Source organism: Diadema antillarum, unplaced genomic scaffold (assembly GCF_040938485.1).
Source record: "Diadema antillarum isolate AM-2024a unplaced genomic scaffold, OU_Dant_1.0 seq00000759_RagTag, whole genome shotgun sequence".
Classification (NCBI taxonomy): domain Eukaryota; kingdom Metazoa; phylum Echinodermata; class Echinoidea; order Diadematoida; family Diadematidae; genus Diadema; species Diadema antillarum.
This window is the reverse complement of record NW_027271650.1, coordinates 644165-664931: the sequence shown is the minus strand read 5'-3', so window position 1 is coordinate 664931 and position 20767 is coordinate 644165. Positions and strand designations below refer to the sequence as shown.

The following is a 20767-nucleotide window of genomic DNA, read 5'->3' as shown; positions in this document are numbered from 1 at the left end:
TGTAGTTATCACATCAGTATACATATGTATGTATAACAATTTTATGGTAAGGATAACAATAGTTCTGATTTCGTGTAAAAGACATTTAGTGAAGATTTGTGTTTGGGTGAATGGGAGACTTAAAGTGATGACATCATCATAATCATTATCATCTCATTTGTATATTAATGCTCTTGTGACCAACTTCTTTTGCCTTGTAGTAATATGTACACGTGTATGACTTTGACAGACCAAAACTTTATTTTGCATCCATTTTTGATAAGACTTAGTGTTCAATCTGTTTGATGGTATCACTATACAATGGACTCCCGTTATAACAAAGTCCTCAGGACCAGCAGTTTTCTTTCTTTATATCAAAATTCTTTTGTTACAGCCGAACAAATAAACAGTACAAATACATAGAATAGATAATGTTGCAGCCTGAATTTTTACTTTGTTGTAACTGGAATTTCGTAATAACCGTGTTCGTTATAACGGGAGTGCACTGTACCATACAGCTGTATTTTTATTCATCTATCACACACTTGACAAGGTCTATGTAACTAGAAGTGACAATGTGCTGAAATATATGCCAATACAGGGAACGGTAAAGGTTATGTCCTTGGGTCCAGCAGTTTTCTGTGCATTGGAATTCTGATATACACCTGTAGCTGAACAAAATTCAATATATAAAGAAATGTAAATAATATTTTGGGATCACTGAATGTTTATACTTTGTTGTAACAAAATGTTGCCATACTTGTGTACTGTATCAGCATTACTGTTGATAAAATTGTTATTACTGTAGTATCCCAATACTTTCCCTGTCCTCTCTTTTCGTTTAACAATATAAAGATCATAACACCATTCATCTAATGACTGGTAACAACAGTTAAAAAAAAATACTGCAGCAATCACAGAAGTTTTCACATTCACACAAATATTTTATTGGTACTATCGTGGCACAAAAAGCTTACAAAAAAAAAAGAGCATTAAAATGAGGAATGTAGACATTCTGTACTTTTGCTTTCACAATTTGAAATTCTACAGGAAAATGAATTAATCTTCGCGACAAGCACAAAGTAGAACCTTCATTTTTGTTCATTTCTTAGCGACAGTATCAGGAAAGAAGTAAGAAATCACATACACCTGATGGCACTCTACATATCCATCATTCAAATTCCTTTTTCTATTTTTTTTGTAACAGGAAAATGCACCGAATAAAACAAAGCTGCATGGAATTTGGCTGGAAATGCATCAAAACAGAATGTGTAACACATCTATGAATTTAACTATGAGAAAAAGGAGCATATTCACATTTGCGTGTAGTTTGGAAAATCCGCTAGTAAATAGCCAGCAAAAATAAAAAGAAAAGAAAAGAACCCCCCCCCCCCTCACAAAACGTACTGCACAATATTTCTACCACTTCTCACTAGAAGATACGTCAGAAAAATGAATACATCGAACGTAGGCGTTTCATTTGGTTTCGTCCTCGCACCAGATCCAGTTCAAACACATTTTGAATACCAAAGAAATGTACGGGAGTGCAAGACACAAACACAAAATGGAACAGGTCAAATTGATAAGACTCTCAAAATGCATACAATAAGACAAATGATTCATAATACATAAATGTACTGTGATATAAATTTTCAAAAAGAAAAGAGAAAGAGACGAACATTAGTATTCATACAAATACAAGTCAGGACTGACAGAAACACAGAGTACTTTCTTTAATAGAAATCAAGCATAGCAGAAATACAAATGAGTACAACCATATCATTCATTTAGTTACATATCAAACAACTTATTGTACACTTCTTGAACTGTTCATCAACATGTCATTACATGTATGACGAGGTGTATCAAGCAAATCACAAAGTTCAGTTGGGACTACACACAGCTCAAACTTAATCTTACAGTTACCATTACAAGAAATGTGATAATCTATCAATAATGCAAGTTACAGAGTGATTTTTTTTTCTTCATATAGTAATAAAGTTGAAAGTTTCCAAAAAATGTGCTGCAAAACATCGAGTACAGCTGTATATCTAAAGTTCATTGTCAAAAGGACAGTTTACAAAAAGAGAAGACATGATTTCTTTATCGAAAAAAAAAGAGAGAGAAATGTCATGTGAACTCCAACCAGTCTGAAAGTACAAGAAAAAGTAGGCAAAATGTAGGCATCACGATATTTCAACTAGCAAAACACTAACCCCACCCACCCCCCCCAAAAAAAAATCATCAAAGTAATGACCCCACCCGCATCCACATCAAAGACATGTCACAACCACAAAAGACTACTTAAGTAAACACTACATCATAAAGTACAAATTGTTGTCATATTTGTGTTATCATTACATTCATTTCAATTTTTTCATTACCCTTCTCAGTGCTGTCTGGATACACCACAAACTGTCTAAAAGCGATCAATATCCAACCTCTAATTCCTCATGAGAATGTACAGACGCTCGCAGGAATTGATAAAAGTTTAATTTTGTTTAACCCCACTGAGCAGGACATACTTTCTTTTTTTAAATTTCCAATTCCTCACAACAAGGCCACGCATTGCAGTGTGCACAAACAAACCAACTTTAATAGTACATCAAATTATCACAAATATTTGCGACAGCATTCACAAGCAAGTAAAGAACTCGGCGTTACCGAAAATTTATGTCAAAATAACATATCACGTGTACATCAACCACTAGTAGTACCAGGCTACTGTGTCAATATTCTTTTTATTACTATTTGGGAAGTAGATGAGGAATGATTTCTACATTTTGGTCAATATCAATCTACAGCAATCTACCACAATCGAGGGAGAATGAATATTCTCTCAGAAGTACTCACTCCCCTTTGGAAAACACACACAAAATAAAAACTAAAAGTCAAATAACCATCATGACACAGACCCCTACATTTCATCTGCCACTCATCGCACGAAGCCAAGTTAATCGAAGTACTTTCAACAAATTCCTAGCAATTTTGACATCAATTAAGAGTCGGAATGGAGAAGTCAACACAAATGCAGAAGCAAAGATCTGCTCAAACTTTGTACAGGATTTTTGATCTTTCAGGCACAACTTTGCAAAGTCAAAGATTATATCTAAACATCATCCCCTAACACACATACACACAGTACCTCCCCCTGCTTCCCTCGATGGAAAATACGGTTTCAACGATTGAGAATTCAAGATAACATCAGTCAGAATGGAAACAACAAAATATTTCTGCTCCCTATTCTACAAGTATCGAGGACAATAAAGATAAAAAGCACTTTCAACAATTTCACAGCATGCAAAATTTTGGTCACAAGTTTCCAGCGATATTTTTCTCCCTTCCTTGCGTAAGCACTATGAGCACAGAAAGAACTGGCTGTACGGTGGTTAGGTTGGATTGGAGAAACAAGCATTCAATTATGAATTCATCTGCATTCCATTACTCTATACAGGGTTACACCACATCATCAAAATCAAATGGATTTTTTTTTTTCTTTTTTTAATGTTGTGTTTTTGTTTTCATCAGCAAAAGGCATGTCACTCTTACTGGAAAGCGACGCACTAACTTTAATACATTGTAGATTCCAGGTCTTTCATCATGATGGTGGGCACATACACATATGCAAGCCAATATACACTGGGCATGTTAAAGCCACATACTACACCAACACTACCGGAGTTTCCTTGAATGCTTGGAAAAATTATGAAATTGTACACTTCAGACTGATAACATACGCATCCCCCACCCCCGTACCAACATGGGGAAGGAGCTAGCAATACTTCCAAAGCAATGTTGTTCTGTACAGAAAAGAAAAACATTCATTTCCATCTTCTTCTTTTTTCCAGTAGTGAATATCTGAGCCTTCAGGAGCAACCACTGATTTCTGTTTCATTCATCTGTACACGCAATACAACAGCCAAACTACATCAGAACCACCATGTTAAAATGTCCCTATATGTGACAGGTTTTTTTCCCCCTCAAGCCGTTCAATGATACATTTGCATAACGCTACAATGACAACCGCTGCAATTTTCTACAAGCAATTTCTGTTGCATGGCTACATTTGAAGTCTGAATTCCTTTCCGATTCCGACCCACACTGCACTGGTATACACAGCAAATATTTCTCATCATGACTTAGATGCAGCTATGCTATCCCCATACCACCGCTGGCTCTATTTCACAACTGAAGCACAACATTTCCCACACACAAAAATATGACCCCAACAACAACAACAACAACCCAAAAAATGGTTTACCATGCTCCATAATTACTGCACTTTCGTGTAGTAGGAACTCAAACACCAACTAATATGGACTCAATAAAGTGACAATCATTTGAAACCAGTAACAAATGATGTATACACTACAGCCATAACTCCTCACACTTGGAAAAGAAGATGAATGAAAACAAAAAAACAAAAAACGAAGATATCTACATGATGGAATGAGAATGTGAAGTACTCAAGTAAATAACAATTACATTCCAATGTCAACCTTTCTACCCTATGCCCCCCCCCCCCCCCCCCCGAAAAAAAGAAAGAAAGTGGAGTCACATAACGCCCTGCCGATACGCTTGCGGGTCAAAACGTTCAGGCACAAGTGAGATGTGACGCTTTTAAGCTTCTCCCATCCTGGAGGAGAGACGATGTTACATAAGAGATGCTACCATCCATCCTCCTGCCATCCCCCTTGCTGCATCATCGTTGCTCCCCGCCATCTCCACTCCCGTCTCACTCATCGATTTGTAGCTTTTCCAGCTGTTCTCCGTTCACCCCATTATTCTGTGGGACGAGAAACGGGCCAAACGAGAGAGACAGGGAAGGGGTTGAGAAAGAAAGACATTAATGACAGGGGAAAATTGTCACTTCTACATTTACATATTGTCGTTGGGGTGACAAGACCTCGTATCTACAAAATGTCAAATGTCCAGGAGAGCCAAAAAACATGGCGGCCAAAGTACTATAGCAAATGGGATAGCCTTTCCTTTGACATGCTGTGGTGGCATCATTTTTGGGGTAAGACATTTAGGATTTGGACAGGACATCACTTAACCAATTATTTGACCATTAATCCAAAAAAGTCATTTTCACCAAAATTTCAGATATAAGGTCTTGTCATCCCTGTGACGATCTGCATGTTGCACATTCCTATTTGCAACAAAAATATGGTGTATCAAAGAAAAAGAGCACTATGCACAAGAGTAAAGTCCAAACAGAAATACAAAATGGAGTATATGACAACAAACACGCTCAGTCTCAGTAAGTATCACCGTAAAACTGATTATGCCAGGTCAAGCACACACAGATAAATAATTATGAGCCACTGGCAATCAATTAATGCCAGATAATGTTAATACAGTGTGAATACAGTGTGAATTCAGTGTGGACGAAGTCCCCCAAAAATCACATCAGGGAAGGAATGTTTTTCGGTCTTAAGTCCAGATCTGGACATGATGGACCCGGTGTGTGAAAACATACCAGGATGTATACATGTTGCAGATTGTACCACAAGTCATGACAATGTTCCTGAAAAAAAAAAAAAAAATACTGGTATACACGATCCAAATGCAGAAAATGCAAAGAAACAAAAAACAATCTGGAAACTTCCTTGTTAGAAAAAAATACCCCAAATTAACAACAGAGGAAGTTACACATTTTTCTTAATAAAAAACCCCCCAACAAATATAAATGCAAAACGATTCTAATTCATGAAACTGAGGAAGGGAATGTAGTTGAGGTTTCTATATATGATAAAATGTACTCCTCCTTTGCACATGAGATGTTGCATAATATTGGTACTCACACATGTACCTACTTTGTATTTTTTTTTTCAGATATGAATTCCTCTGTTGTAAATTTCTTGGAGCAGAAGTTTTATCATACACCACTCACAGACTCAATGAGTAAAAACTCGAAGAACTAATTTGATATCATCACAGCATGGATGGTAGCAAAGTGTGGGGAGAATTGGTACGGAAAGAGGAGGAGGCACTTAACACAATGGGGGAAGAAATGTTCAGTATCTGTTGTATACAAAACCAGTGAGGTCACCGCTCCACCAAACGATGCAAACGGCAGCATTGGTGTACTTTTCCTGACCGAGTAAGGACAACACAGTGTAAGGCCCTAATCTAGAAATCTTAAAAGGATCTTTGGGACTTTGATGTGAGGAGAAACCATCCCATTTTACTCCTATCCAGTAAAAACCTTGTGTCATACATTAACATTCCCACAATAGCCACCAGTTTCTGTGACTACCAAAGATGATGATGAAGATGTGATATAATGATGATATTGATAGTGGAATCAATGAGAACTCTGATAAATGATAATAACAAAGATGTGGAGACAATGATGGAGGTACTGACAAATTAACAAGATTTTGATGATGATGAAAGTTATGGTGATGAGAATCATCATCATCATCATCATCATCATCATCATTATCATCCTCATCATCATCATCATTTCAGAGCTACTTTGGTATGGCATTGATTGTACTGAATTTTCTTCATACATGTACTCGTAACATCTAGAAAGTAGAAAGGTTTACAATGCATGCTTAGAAAATCCCACAAGAGTGAGAAGTCTGAAAATTATCTTAAATATAGTTTAGATTTTGTGCAATACATTGACACTGTTTCGGTACACTCTGTAGCGTGCAACCTTCAGCGACTCATCATGCCCAAAACTGGAGCTACAAGGTACAAACTGCCTAATACTCGATTATTCCTCGCAGTTAGTTTTTGTGCTTGATGGTTAAAGGCAGCGAGATTACTTTGATGCCAAGCAAGGTCATACTAACTGCTGAGCAGTCAATTCTTCTCCCAAAAGTACGTACTCTGAGAAAAACTGACAAACACACCATCAGCTGTGGAAGGCAAAAGGGCTCAAGTACTCTGTACCACCTGTGCAGTTAATGACCTTCTGGTTCTAAAGTGACCATTGTGGACAGTGCTGACAATACTGATCACACCATGCATGGCAGTTGGCCAGTTTTACCAGGGGGAGGAAGTACAAGGCTTCCAGGTTTGTTCTATTACTTTTGTCTACAATGGCTACATAGTGCCACACGGGAAGGGTGGCTGAAATGACGAGAATGAAAGGATCAATGAACAAGGAAGAGATTAACTTGAGTGTAGAGGATCCACAACCCTGTGCAGTGTCACTAGCAAGCCGTAATGGACCAACCTACGCACAGCCCTGTACGATACAAATGTCTAATATTTTGTATGCGCGACCTACAAATTATTGGTTTCATACATCCCACATGATTTGGGTCACAAAGACTATTTGATCATATGCTCACAGCTTTGAAGAAATGTTTCATTATAGTTCATCAAATTCATCACTCAACATAATGACAACTTCCATAAAAAGTTTTGTGCTATCCCAATTTCTACAATCCAAGAGCTAATCATCTTACAAAGGCATGAAAGAGTATGAAAAGATGTCTGAATGTCATATGTATCTGTACGTATAATCGCATTCACTGGGAAAATTCAATGTTGAACTATGACACAATGTCATCACAATGTATCCCCCTAAAAAGTCCCACCTAACAATGATGCCTAAAGTCAATCATTAAATATCATGCTGCAATATTTAAGAAATATTGGCAAATTCTGGTGGAAAACCTTTTTTTTAAAGGTTTCTGTATGGTTAACTAGATGGTCAAGTGACCATGTCCACTGGATGCAGGAACTGGACCTTTCCTACTTGCTGGCAATGCTCGCTGCACAGGGCTAAGAATCAACCACAAGTCAAAGTATGTCACACTGATGTTACTATGGCAACATGGTGTCCTGAAGACCACAACATCCTTAACGGCTGTGACTAGGTTAGTACTGTTAGTACAGAGTAAGAAACAAACACTAGATGAAGAATAGGGGCAGACATTTACTCTAACTGTGCTTAATAAACTACTTCTGTTACTATGCATCAAATAAATAACTGATGGTGAGGGGGGGGGGGGGAGGTCAAAAACAATCATGGGCATTCATACATTGTATGTTGGTACATGAATATCATTTGTAATCTACAATGTACATTTCAAATCAAATCAGCAGTACATCACCAAGTCTAATCTACTATAATCATAACTGGCGGATGCTATGAATGATGAACCTGGCGAGTAGCCACTAACTAAAATGAGGAGATTATGATACGACTCTATGAAGATGATGTTGGGCATGATAGCACAGCAAGTACCCTTGTTCACACATTAATCCCCTTGATGCGTTGACGAACAATATGCCTACTGATCTATACCTTAAAACTGCACCAAAGGTATACTTGCTGCTCAAGTTACAGTGTATGAATGACTTTTAGAAATTATCATGTATATACAAAAAAAAAAAAAAGAAACGAGCATGCTATCCTAAATGTTTAAAATGGTGTGTGCAACTGTCTGACAGAAAAGAAGAAAAAAAATAACTTGTCTCATATCAATGCAAACTGTTGATACAGACATTTATCTAATTCAGGTGTGTTTTTGAAGTCATTTTTTTAGCTGTAAAATGAGTGATGATCACATATCAGGAGTAGACTGAGCTACTTATGCAATGCCTACAAACAGGGATGTTAGTAACCCTCCCCCCCCCCAAAAAAAAAAAAAAAAACAAACTAGATATATCGCTACGGCGACTGATATGCCTCCGCCATAATGCATGGTTCTCCTAATAGGTCTATAGTACAATGTCTTGACAATGTGTGATGACAGTTTCACACAATTGGCAAAATATTACAATGACAGGTTTGCCACAAATGTGCTGAATGTTCACTTTCCTAGAACTAGGTTCAATTGGATGAATGATTAAAATGTCAGAGTGCAGGTATTTGGGGAACTGATGATTTTTACTTGACTTTTGACCCTTTTATAAGTTTATGCATTGAGTAATTTTCAAGGTACTGAGAAAAAGTATAATTTCAGTATCAAATGGGAGAATAGCATTATCTAAACCTGGCCTTTGACCTTTGACCTCACAGTTCCAAAGAGAATCACTGTTAGGTTGAACATGCATAAATATGTAAGTTTCATGATGATACCTTGAGTTACTTTTGAGATATGGAGGAAAAAGTACAATTCAGCACTTTCACTTGACCTTTGACCTTTTGACCTGTGACCTTTTGGCAAGAAACTTCCAACAGAATATATATTGGGTAATACATGCATACATCAAGTTAAAAAAAAAAAAAAACCTTCAGGCATTGCATAAATATAAGGAAAGTAGTGATATTTTGAGGAGTTGACCTTGACCTTTGACCCCCTGACCTTTGAACCATGACCCCCAACTTCCCTAGATAATCACTGCCCATTGGAACAAGCATATATACTAAGTTCCATGAAGATACCTTGAACCATTTGCGAGATATGGAGAAAAACATGAATTTCAACCTTTTTTTTCACAAAATAACCTGTGACCTTTGACCTTTGACCCCATGACCCTAAAATTCAAACAAAGTATTATCTCAGGATATACCCTCATACCAAGTTTGATGTAAAACCACCACACGGTTCTTGAGATATCGACAAAAACAAAACGGGACGGACGGACGGACGTACGGACGGATGACCCGAAAACATAATGCCTCCGGCCACTTCGTTGGCGGAGGCATAAAAAGGGAGACAGTATATTTTTGTGCACATACATAAAGAACAAACTTTTTTAAAATAAAAAGAATCTGTAATTTTAACCTTGACAATCTGATCTTGGACAGATAAAAGATAAGATGCTTTTGATATACCAGCTTTTTGCAGATATACATAATGTTATTTTTTAGTTGCTATGCAGCATTTGCAATTTTCAGGAGGGTACATGGGGGGGGGGGGAGGTAATTAGTTTCACATACACTTTAAGGGTAAGCAAAGGAAGTACATTACATTTCATCCCAGTATTTAGCTAGAAGGCTGAGAGAATGTATAACAGAACTTCACCAAGTATAACTTTGTTATCATATTTCTCTTTTTGGTATAAGTGATGGACAACAAGATATCAGTCAAAAGAATGATGCACATCACAAAGTCATACAATGGTGATATATGTTTTAGTTCTGCACAGAGTAGCCTCAATTTGCATAACGATGACCTTTGTCTGGAACAGAAATCAAAAGATTGTAGCATGAATTACTCACTTGTTAACAAACTGAAACATTTAATTCCGAGTCTAAATGATACAATGTACATCATGTTACATCCATTGTAGATATGTAATATTTACGTAAAAGGCACCTGACACAAAAGACACCTGAAAAGTTGTTAAGACGTAAGCACTTGACATGATTTCTTCCATTCTTCACTGCTGAAACCTGACAGTTTAAGGGAAATTTAGAACGAATGGAACTCTTGCTCAAAATGCAACCTTCAGATGGAATTTATGGGTTGGTAGCTTTGTTTGTTTGTTTGTTTTGGCTAACTGTCTTCTAATCTTTGATGACAAAAGTCATCGAATTGGCATATATCAAAATTAAGCTGAACCTTTATTCAGCATCAGCAAATTGAAACAAAAAAAAAACAAAACAGACAAGCAAACAGAAAAACATAATTTTGTTTCTATACCAATTCCCTTCCATGACTGGTTCTGTGAAATGTCTTAGAGAATGTGCAGTAACTTGGAAATACTCTACACATTTCTTGTATTACAGGAATCAGCATACTACGTTAACTATACCCATGTTTTACTGTGACCCTTATACTCTGCAAATGGTGGCTGACACTCGCAAAAAAAAAACACACAATTTTAGGGAGTTAACAGGGACAAAACGGTAATCAGATATGTGGATTATTGATATTTCTGGTTGCAGGGAATCTTTGGCTGTTTGAATGAGTAATTAGAGGGGAAGGAGGAGAAGGAGAGAGGAGGAAGAGATGGAAGATGAAGAGGAGGCGAGGAGTTGAACAATAGGGGAGGCAGAGGAGGAGGGGAAAAAGTAGAAAATAGGAAAAGGAATGGGAAGAACGGTTAGAAGGATGAGAAGAGGAGGACAAGGAGGAAGCAAAGAGGAGGGAGGAGGAAGAGAAAGAAGAAGAAAAAAGGAAAGATGGAAGAAGAGGGGAAGGAGGAGATGCAGAGGATGAGGGGAAGGAGAGAGTCGGGGAAAGGAGGAAAGGAAGGAAGGAGGGGGAAAAGAGGAGAATGAAGAGGAGTGGGAGGACAAGGAGAAACAGGAGGAGGAGGAGGAGAGGATGAAAAGGAGGAGAAGAGGATGAAAAGGAGGGGGAGAAGAAGGAGGATGAGGGGAAAGGGGAAGAGAAAGAGGAAGGGAGGAAGTGGAGGAGGGAGAGAAGTGGTGTGACAGCAGGAAGAAAGGAGGAGGGGAAGGAAGATGTGATGTAAATGAGAGCACGAGGGGCAGCTAGGGGAAACCACTGCTTCTAAAAATTCCATGCACATGCCAGGCACACACTGCTAGGGTTGTTCTGACCTCCATTTCACCATTTTCGGCCGGCGCTACGTCTTTGGTCGGCGCCCCGCCCACTGCATCAGCTGCATTACGGGGGAAGGGGAGTGGACAAGAGTTTCGACGGAGACAACAAAGATTGTAAGATATAAAGAGCTTGTGAGAGAGTACAAAATAAAGGATAGCGATAGAGAAATACCAGCGTGCAGAAACATCTATTCAAAACAAAGTGCACCTCTCGGACAAATGACCACCAGAGAGAAAAACAAAACACAAAGAAGGGTGATATCTCATCTTTATCACATTTATCTGTTCCAGTGCAACAAGCTGGCCAACTACACATGCAGCACAAACTTACAAAATAAATCAAAGCATCATGATGTTGACATGTAAAATCTGTCAATTCTGATGGAGAAAGTTCTGTAGTACACCATTAATCTTGACCTTTGACTTCTGATCTGTAACATGACAAGCACCAGGTTTGACATCCATTGGTTTTTCTCTCACCATTCATACCTGTATCTCTTGTAATACAGCCTCTTCATCTCTCGTGGAATTAGTAACCAGCTTAGACTTAAAACTTGTGGAGCTATTACCTTGCCTAAAACTAGAATACAAGTGTGTCTGGGATAAAGACTATCCCAGCGAATCACACCGGTGTCACTTACGACATCCCTTTACTACATTTGGTTGCTTACAATTGGAATGATGTCTTTGCTTAGTTAGTAACGCACAAAGGTACAGTCAATCCAACCCAAGTAGCCCTTTCATGAGCCAAGTGCAGAGCTCCATCTACACTCTGAATCCATGATCCCCACATGATACAATCACATCACATCAGCATAGGGATCATCTAGAAAACTTTAAACTTACAATCACAAAGATTAAAAGTTATGATATCACTGTAGTACCGATAATATGCCACACACTCAAAAAAAAGAAAAAAAAAAGAAAAAAGGTTGGTGTTTCTGTCACAAGGCGACAAGAAGATGCAATGTGTCAATATGTGAGAAGATAACAAACCGACCAAAATTGGAATACACATAGGAAATGCACTTGAATTATCATCTGGTTTCCAGTTTTCTCGCAAAACCAAGACCAAATGTTCAGATGACAAAGTGTCATCTATGGATCAAAAAAGGAACACCCCGCTCTCTTGCAACCTGGTGCACAGAGCACCTGTCAGTACCACATGTGTTGTTGCCATGTTCTACTGGTTCATGTGTGCACCAACACTACTTTGGTGACATTTACACATACATGGTAGCATTGACAAAAAACATAAGACATATTTGTGATATAATTATTATATATATTTGTGCATAATATGTGTGTGTGTGTTGTGTGTATGTGTGTGTGATATTGTAAAATTAACTTGTCTTGTTATAATGAGAATATTCGGATATAGATGATACAATGTAAAAGAGAGCTCAACCTCTTCAATAGATGTTATAGCTGAGAAATAGGCCCAATGTGGCCTGAGAAATATCTCTCCTTATACACAAACAATGTTCGATGTGTGTTTACATGTTAATCTTCCCCGCTATCACCAAATGCCCCAGGCAAGTCACTCTGTGTTCACGTTGCCTTAAAAAATAAAAAGTATTGTCAAATTCACAGAATATTCAGTGAATTCACTTAGATTCTAATCAAGGTAGAATTATTCAAAAGAAAAAGATCTAAAAGGTTATTGACGACAGAAAGGTTAGATACACAAGGACAAATTAAAACACAGAATTATCAACAAATCGTCTACGTGAATGAATGATTCATAATTTAGACACAGTGAAAGCCACTTTGTTGTGAAATGATTGTATCTGACTGTGAACCATTATCTAACATTTGTGTTACAACACATGATGCAGCTGTGTTATCTTATATACCGGTATATATAATGTGGACACATAGAGTGTGAATACAAGGTTACATCATACAGACGTCATTGAGAAATGAGCAGATTACATCGCGTAATATTGAATACAAGGCAGACAATTTCACCTACGCTTTGGCCCAATGCTTCCGCATTTCAGATGGATTATATATAATTGTCATGTATAAGTATCTCATGAATTTGAATAAATGTTTTTATGTTTGTTTGTTTTTTTAATGAGAGTTGTGGGGAAAATGAATAAAGGATGAATTACAGAAAGAAAAATAGACGAGAAAAATCAGGGACAAGGGAGGGGAGAAAATATTATTTTGTTAGTATTCTTACCCGTGCCATTGACAATTTCCTCCTTGCTTTTGTTGCTGTAGGGATGACAGAGAGAAGAAAAGAACGATAGTCTTACTTGCCATGCACTGATTTGCTTTTACCTTGTATCTCCAAACAGCTACAAACTTTGCTCAAAAGACATATTCTGCTCCCCTTCAAAATAGATGGTAACCTTCATACTGAGTACCGTAGATGATAGTGATGAGTGATTCTTCACATAGCTAGGTACTCTACAAGTCACTCAAGGACCACCTTCACTGTTGACTTTCAAGTCGAATCCACAAGTAGAAGCAAAGGAAAGATTTGCTCGCCATTCATTCATTTATTCATTCATTCATTCATTCATTCATTCATTCATTCATTCATTTCTTTACTGTATACGCTGTTATTTTCGCGTATGGATATTTTCACGAATGAGGTCAGAGACACTTTCGCGAGATGTAGTTTTCGCGAACTGACGCCGACACTAATGTAAATGGACTATTACCCGAGAGCATAAAGACATTTTCGCATGTTGCTAAATTCGCGATCCCACTGTGATTCACAAAATTCGCGAAAATTAAACCCTTACGAAAATAACAGCTTATACAGTATTTATTTATTTCATATATCTTATTTTTTCCCGTGACCCCATCAGACACGAACCAATCTAATTTGCATCCCAACATCACGACTGCCAAGATTCATACATCAAAATTAGGGCGGGTCAAGACAGCCACTGGGGAGATACTTGCATGCTGTATCCATCTCAGTAGACCTAACATTATTCCCAAATCTGGGAGGTTTCTAATATTCCATTATCACGAAATTAAACAATATTAGCTAGTTTTCAGGATGGTCCTTCAGACTTGCGGAGATTTGGCATCTTTGCTATAATGTACGTTTTCAATAAAGTGGATTTTCACTGAGGGGCAGTGAGAAGCTATCTCTTTAAACCTCAGCAGTGAACGGGTTAAAGTTAAACTTTGGGGGAGGGAGGGGAGCACTCACTCGTATTCCTTGACCTCGTCGATGGTGATGTCCGGGTTGTCGTCCGTCTCACCCTCCAGGCTGACGTTGATTCCTGTCTTGGCAAGCAATTCATCCACTTCATTGACTAGTTCTGGGTGGGGGTTAATGTTAGGGGCGCATGTGTGGGGCACAGAGGAAAGGTGGTACAGGTTGGGGCGTGGCAGGAGTGTGGAAGAGGGCAGGGTGGGGTTAGTATGGATGGTTGGCATTAGTGGGAAAAGTGGAGAGCAGTTGGGGAGATGAAGGCGAGGAAGGAGTGGGTAGATGTGAAGTGAAGGATCCATTGCAAGGGAGCGAAGTGGAATCAGATATAAAGCAAAGGAAAGCAAAGCCGCACAAGACAGGGGGACAGGTGCGATTAGAGAGGGACAACGTAATTGTTTTGGGGGTGATTTTTAGTTTTGTCGGTACCCAAACATGTACAAAAATGGGGCAGGGGCCGAGTAACCGGTCCATCGGGAATGGGAAGTTTGGGAAGGGGAAAAATATTGAATGACATACCAAATCCACCATAGCAAGCAAGTAAGACAACATGAAAGTGTGTAATAAACCACAATGAAACCAGTTATATAGATATATTAATAAATGAGTATCAGTATTAGTATGCATGCAGGAGATATGAATATTGTCATATTTGACAATACAAGAAGGAAGGAAAACAAGGCAGGAGAAGTGAAAGAAAACAAAAAGGATAGAAAAAAGATAGAGAGAAAGGGGAGAGGGAAGGAGGAGGTAGCACACAACCATGGAGAGAGAAAGATGAAAAAAAAATATATATATATAAACCAGAAAATTGCCAATAAATGTTAGATAACAAATTAAATGAAGAGCAAAGAAGAATAGAGCAAATACAGGAAATTATATAAGGCAGTGACAGAATATGTTATTGATAATTGGAAAGATAGAATAGTTGAATAAAGTATATTATTAAACAAAATACTCAGAACATAAGACAAAACAAAATTATAGAAATATAGACAAATATATGAATTTGAACAGAAATAGCATAACATTATTATGATTAATCAAAATCAATAGTATGATAACCATGCATGATATCATATGATTTTGAGGTACATTCAAAGTTAATGCAAACATTATTAATCCCAACAGTAAGCATTTGAAATTAGCACAGAATTATGGTGAATCATGTCATTATTTATTTTTTAAAGCAAATTCAAGAAAAACATGCATTTGCACATTTCACATAGGATATTAAAAAGATAATGCATGTTTTAGTTTATTGTCATATAGATGGTAAGCCGTATAGTTGATTATGAATTCAAGTCATTTTGTACATATCAATGGAATGGCATTTTGGTTGCATGTGTATGTTTGGAGTTTGACAATGAACAAGCATGATTTGTTGTTGTTGTTTGTTCACATGTAGCAGCAAACACAAACAAAACATGTGATGATGTCAGGGCATGACAAATGAACAAAAAAAAAAACATGGACAACATAATATCCACGCAATTACACAAATCAAACACGTGGTAAGTGGAATAACACAAATCATACAAAACACAAACATAACACAAAACCAAAGGCAAATGATGGCAAAACATGATTTTTTTTTCAAATTAATGGACAAAGGAAAGAGAGAAATAAACAGAAACAACAGAATATTGTGGTAAGTTTTGATGTTAACCTATTCTATGAAACTACTTCTATATAGGATCACTGCTTTAAAGCATGTACTAATAATCTACAGTAAAGGTGCTTTTTGCCTAAAATCACTGATGTCATATATATAAATGTAAAAGCATTGATTCAGTGACAAGGCCCTACAAAACTTTCTATTTTAAACTTAAATACTCTCTATACCCCCCCCCCCCCCCCCCCCCCAAAAAAAAAAAAAAGAAAAAAAAGAAAAAAAAAGGAAGTGGTTAGTCAATAAAAGCAGATAGCAGCTCATACACCTTCTCTACAACAAGGATTTATTTCTGAATCTCTGTATTGGCAAAAGGTATGATGCAAAAAGCCATGAATTCCCTCAACTGTGACGAAATCTCCTCTTAGTCATAGAAATGAATAGCAGCTGAATGTGTGTAACACAGTAACAGGCTCCCAGTTGTGCCTTACAAGTTTTGTGTGCATGGAATAAAGTACATTCAAAACAATAAACAATAAGTAACTCATCTATTCCCTAACACTAGGCCAAGTGATGTCCTGGATATACATCCTCCCCTACAATCTCACCGGCTCAAACTTGGAAGTGCGGCATATTGCGCAACTCACAATTCATGTTGCACATCGATCAAGGAGGTGTTTAAATACCTATGTGAGGTGTAGTTGGTACATATTTTAATTGGCACATCAAGCCACAAAAGTGTCTTGAACTTGACAACGGGTGTTCATTTTTTGCTGCTGCTGTCCATTTGCATCTGAAAGGATGAATGCACTGTACCTCCTTAGTTATCTGCGACTACTAGAAGTGAGTGTCGCACTCACCTGTGTGAGGAGACATCAGGATTTGTAATGTGTGTGTATGCCTCTGTTCTCTTCAAATTAATGCTCGCACGTATGTGTATCAACTGTGGCAATATGTTGACATTGAGCACCAGTACTATTTGTCTGCTTTTTCCAAATAAAAAAATTGCATCTTCACATGATAATACAAGAATCTTCCAAAAACAAAAAACAAAAAGATAAAAGAATATAACAAGTCAAAGTGCCTTAACAAGAAAAATCCATGCATGACATCATGCATCAATTGACAAGTAAAATTGATGTTTTTGAGATGGATGTTGCAAAGTGAATGTAAGTGATTTCTAACTTAAAATAGATAGATATATAGATTCTATCTATTCTGTGACCTCAGTCCATGTCGCCATGTAAACTTTAAACTAAAAAAGACAACAGAGAGAAACTGCAGAAATCAAATTGCAGAATTTCATGCAACTTTGTCCATGAACAATATCACTACCTTGGCATGTTGAAAAAAAACAAACAAACAACCAACTAATAATTGCCAAATTTTTAAGACATGCAGGGAATTGTTCTTCATTCAACATGGCATATAATCATGAGAAAACTGAAAAGTTGTGTAAAAAGACAGCAGTTTTGGTGCAAAAGAGCACAAAATCATAAAATTTGGGCGCTTCTTGGTGGAGTCATTCAAGGTGCTGTTTTTGTTTTGTTTTTGCTTTTTGACAGGAAAAACAAAATTGGCGGGTTATAAAGGCATTTTGACTGCCGTCAAGGTTGCTTTCGGAAAAACAAAAATCATTTGCAGTAGGATGTGAAAAGGGAGGAGAGTCAGGGGGGAATATTGGAGACTTGGCAGAGAATTGAACATATCTTGTACATCAAGATCTACAATTAGTGTCTCATTCCTTTCAGAACAACACACTGCTTGCAAAGTACACAACACATTTTGACAAAGGTAATCTAATTACTATCTTCATTCAAGTTCAGGTTCAAACACAAATGCATTTTTTTTTTCCACAGTAAGATAACATACAAACATATATATCTCACTTCCTTCAGTGACAGAAATAATGCATGTAAATTTGTACAGAGTACAATACAATAATTGAAATTCATTGGGAAATCAACCTCACACAGACAACGAAAATGTCATCACTGTTCTTCTACACTAAAGATAAAGATAGAAGATGCTGTAAATATTGAGGTGCACAATAAAATCTGACAACATGGCAACATTGCCTATGCCTTCCACATCACCAATTTTATACTCTATGTGACTGGCTGTAGGGCCTGGATTGTGCAGACTTTTAGGAAGACTTGCCGCTACCTGACTTTCACCAGATGGTGTGAACAACATCAGCAAAAGTGCCAATATTCATTCATCAAAATCAGGGAGGATTTAAACAATTGGGGAAATTTTAACATATCTCAGAGGGGTTGAAGATCATTCCTAAACCAGGCATTTTTGAATTCTTTCCTTTTTTTATTCTTTAGTCAGGACATGACAAGAAAGTCAAGTTTTCAGTGAGACTCCTGCAGAATAAGACAGACTTTGCAGCTCTGCAAAATACAGTATGGATTATAGAGTAGTCTGTGCACTTAAACTTGTTGACTGGTTTTGGAACCCCAATTTAGACTTTGCAATGGAAAGTTTGCCACTGTTATGATTAAGGAAGAGGACACCTTCTCAAGCTTAACTTTCTTGTATTGTTTTAAGATGAAACCCTCAAATATACGTTAACTCATGTACTACATGTACATTCCTCTCTCTCATCTCTATGTTAACTCTGCATTCAGGATGTTGTATCGAAAAATTGTCAAACCAGAATCAAAGTTTCTCGCACTTGATTGCTAAGGGCTGCATGTCATTCACATCAAAGTATGGGTATATTCTGCTATGGGGATATCTTGATTCATACATTTACTCACAAAAGCATCACTGCCATCTAGGGAGTGTGAGACTCACATTTCTGCTTCAGTCCTGATTCTGTCCACCAAATTAGACTCTAGCTATGAGAGTTCATAGTGGTGCAACTCTCAATGTGAATTATAAACACTCTACATGGTGTCTGTTGTACATGCCTGCTATAAAAGCCCAAGAGGTGCAAACTGGACCTTCAGTGTGCCTTGGTGACCCAAATACAAAGTCAAATCTAACTATGATCTATCATGGTGGTGGCCAAGAGTATCAGAAGACAAGATTGTGCAATTGCTAGGCATTTGATACCAGTGAGTTACACTTCAATCACATTCCTTTTCACCTTTCTAGAGGCACTAAGTGAGGAACTGCAAATTTCATGTCTACAATGGAGAGTGTTTGAGGAGTTTTGGAGAACAAGAGAAGGGAGGGTGTGGGAAAAGGTGGGGGATGGGGTGGGGTCTGGGTTGATTACTGACCTTCTGCAGTTTGATTGTCCACCTCCTCGTCCACTTCTCCGGCGTCGCCGCCAGCCTTGACGTCTTCCGCTGGCGTCTCTTCGCTGGGGCCGTTCTGGAGGGGTGGGGCAGCATCTTCTGCTGGCTCTGTTCGGGTCAGGGGGGAGGGGGAGGGCAGGGCGGGGCCGTTTGTGAGTGTGTGTGCATGTGTGAAAGGATGACCAAAGGATGTGGTCGTGGGCGAAAGACAGAAGTGGTAGGAAGAGATGCATATACACACAGAAAGAGAGATTGAACATGTAGCAGCTATGAATGATTTACAATTCAAATACTCTATTGGTTAATATGGCAGCCTACACAGATCGTTGGTAAGAGGCTACATGTACATTGTACAAGTGATTTGAGTGTTATGAGAATGCAGTTCATACTAATTATCAACTGCATTTTCGATGAGGAAGGTGCATAGAACTATTAGAAACCTACTGAAGCCACTCATGTAGTGGATCATGAAACAATGAAACAGTTCATCTCTATCTACGCCTTGCTACTGAGCATGAACTGGATGTCTTCTCAATAGGATTTGTGACTACTTTGATGATTTGTGATAATCAAGCTATGATACAAAGAGTCCACTTCAAAGACAAAGTGCTTAGCTAAGACAGACAAACACACGTCACAAATGTAGAGATACAATACAAAGTTAATGAAGGAGATAACATTAATGACACTGAGAATATGGGACATTAAGTGTATTTGTGATTTCACAAGGACATCAAAACAACTATTTTTTTTTTTTTTTCATTTAAAGCCCTTGTATAGTTTGGGGAAATACGTAAAAAATAAATTACAAAAAATACAACAAAATTTCACCCTTTTCGAAAATCATGTGATTTACAGCATAACGAAATGATGTTACACATTTAGAATAGATTATTTTTATGACAAAATTGTGATGAATCCTTCATAGACAGATTATATTCTTAGCTGTGACAAAATAAGCAAGTGTAATTTTGCTACAGCTTTGTCGGCTGATGTATTGGGAAAATATGATAACTTTATCATAATGACCAAACATATAAAATTTTAGCCTGATTCTCGAAGCACAACTTCACAAGGGCTTTAAATCGACAGTACTACATATGACAAGAAGGAGACAACTGAGGTGAGAGATGAAGTTTGAATGAAATGATGTCAGTGACATTTGATGACCCTAATGTCAGTGAAAATATCATAGCAGATTAGTAGTAGTGTGACAGATGAGCACACTGGTGCTGAGAAGTTAAGTTAAGGGTGCTGACGGTGCTGACATACGTAACCACAGTGACTGCACACAGCCCAGCTAATGCTGT

At 37.7% G+C, this 20767-nt stretch overlaps 1 protein-coding gene across 1 annotated transcript in view; it reads right to left on the bottom strand.

The window, feature by feature from the left end:
- Nucleotides 1-4521: 4521 nt before the first annotated feature.
- LOC139738609 (LLGL scribble cell polarity complex component 2-like) overlaps nt 4522-20767 on the bottom strand; it is a 137265-nt gene continuing 121019 nt past the window's right edge. Inside the window, exons 22-26 of the mRNA XM_071649225.1 lie at nt 19440-19565; nt 14589-14700; nt 13599-13633; nt 11408-11469; nt 4522-4765 (exon numbers count right to left, since the gene is read on the bottom strand). Coding sequence (XP_071505326.1) covers nt 4715-4765; nt 11408-11469; nt 13599-13633; nt 14589-14700; nt 19440-19565 — 386 coding nt within the window. The 3' untranslated portion in view covers nt 4522-4714. The remainder of the gene's footprint in view (nt 4766-11407; nt 11470-13598; nt 13634-14588; nt 14701-19439; nt 19566-20767) is intronic.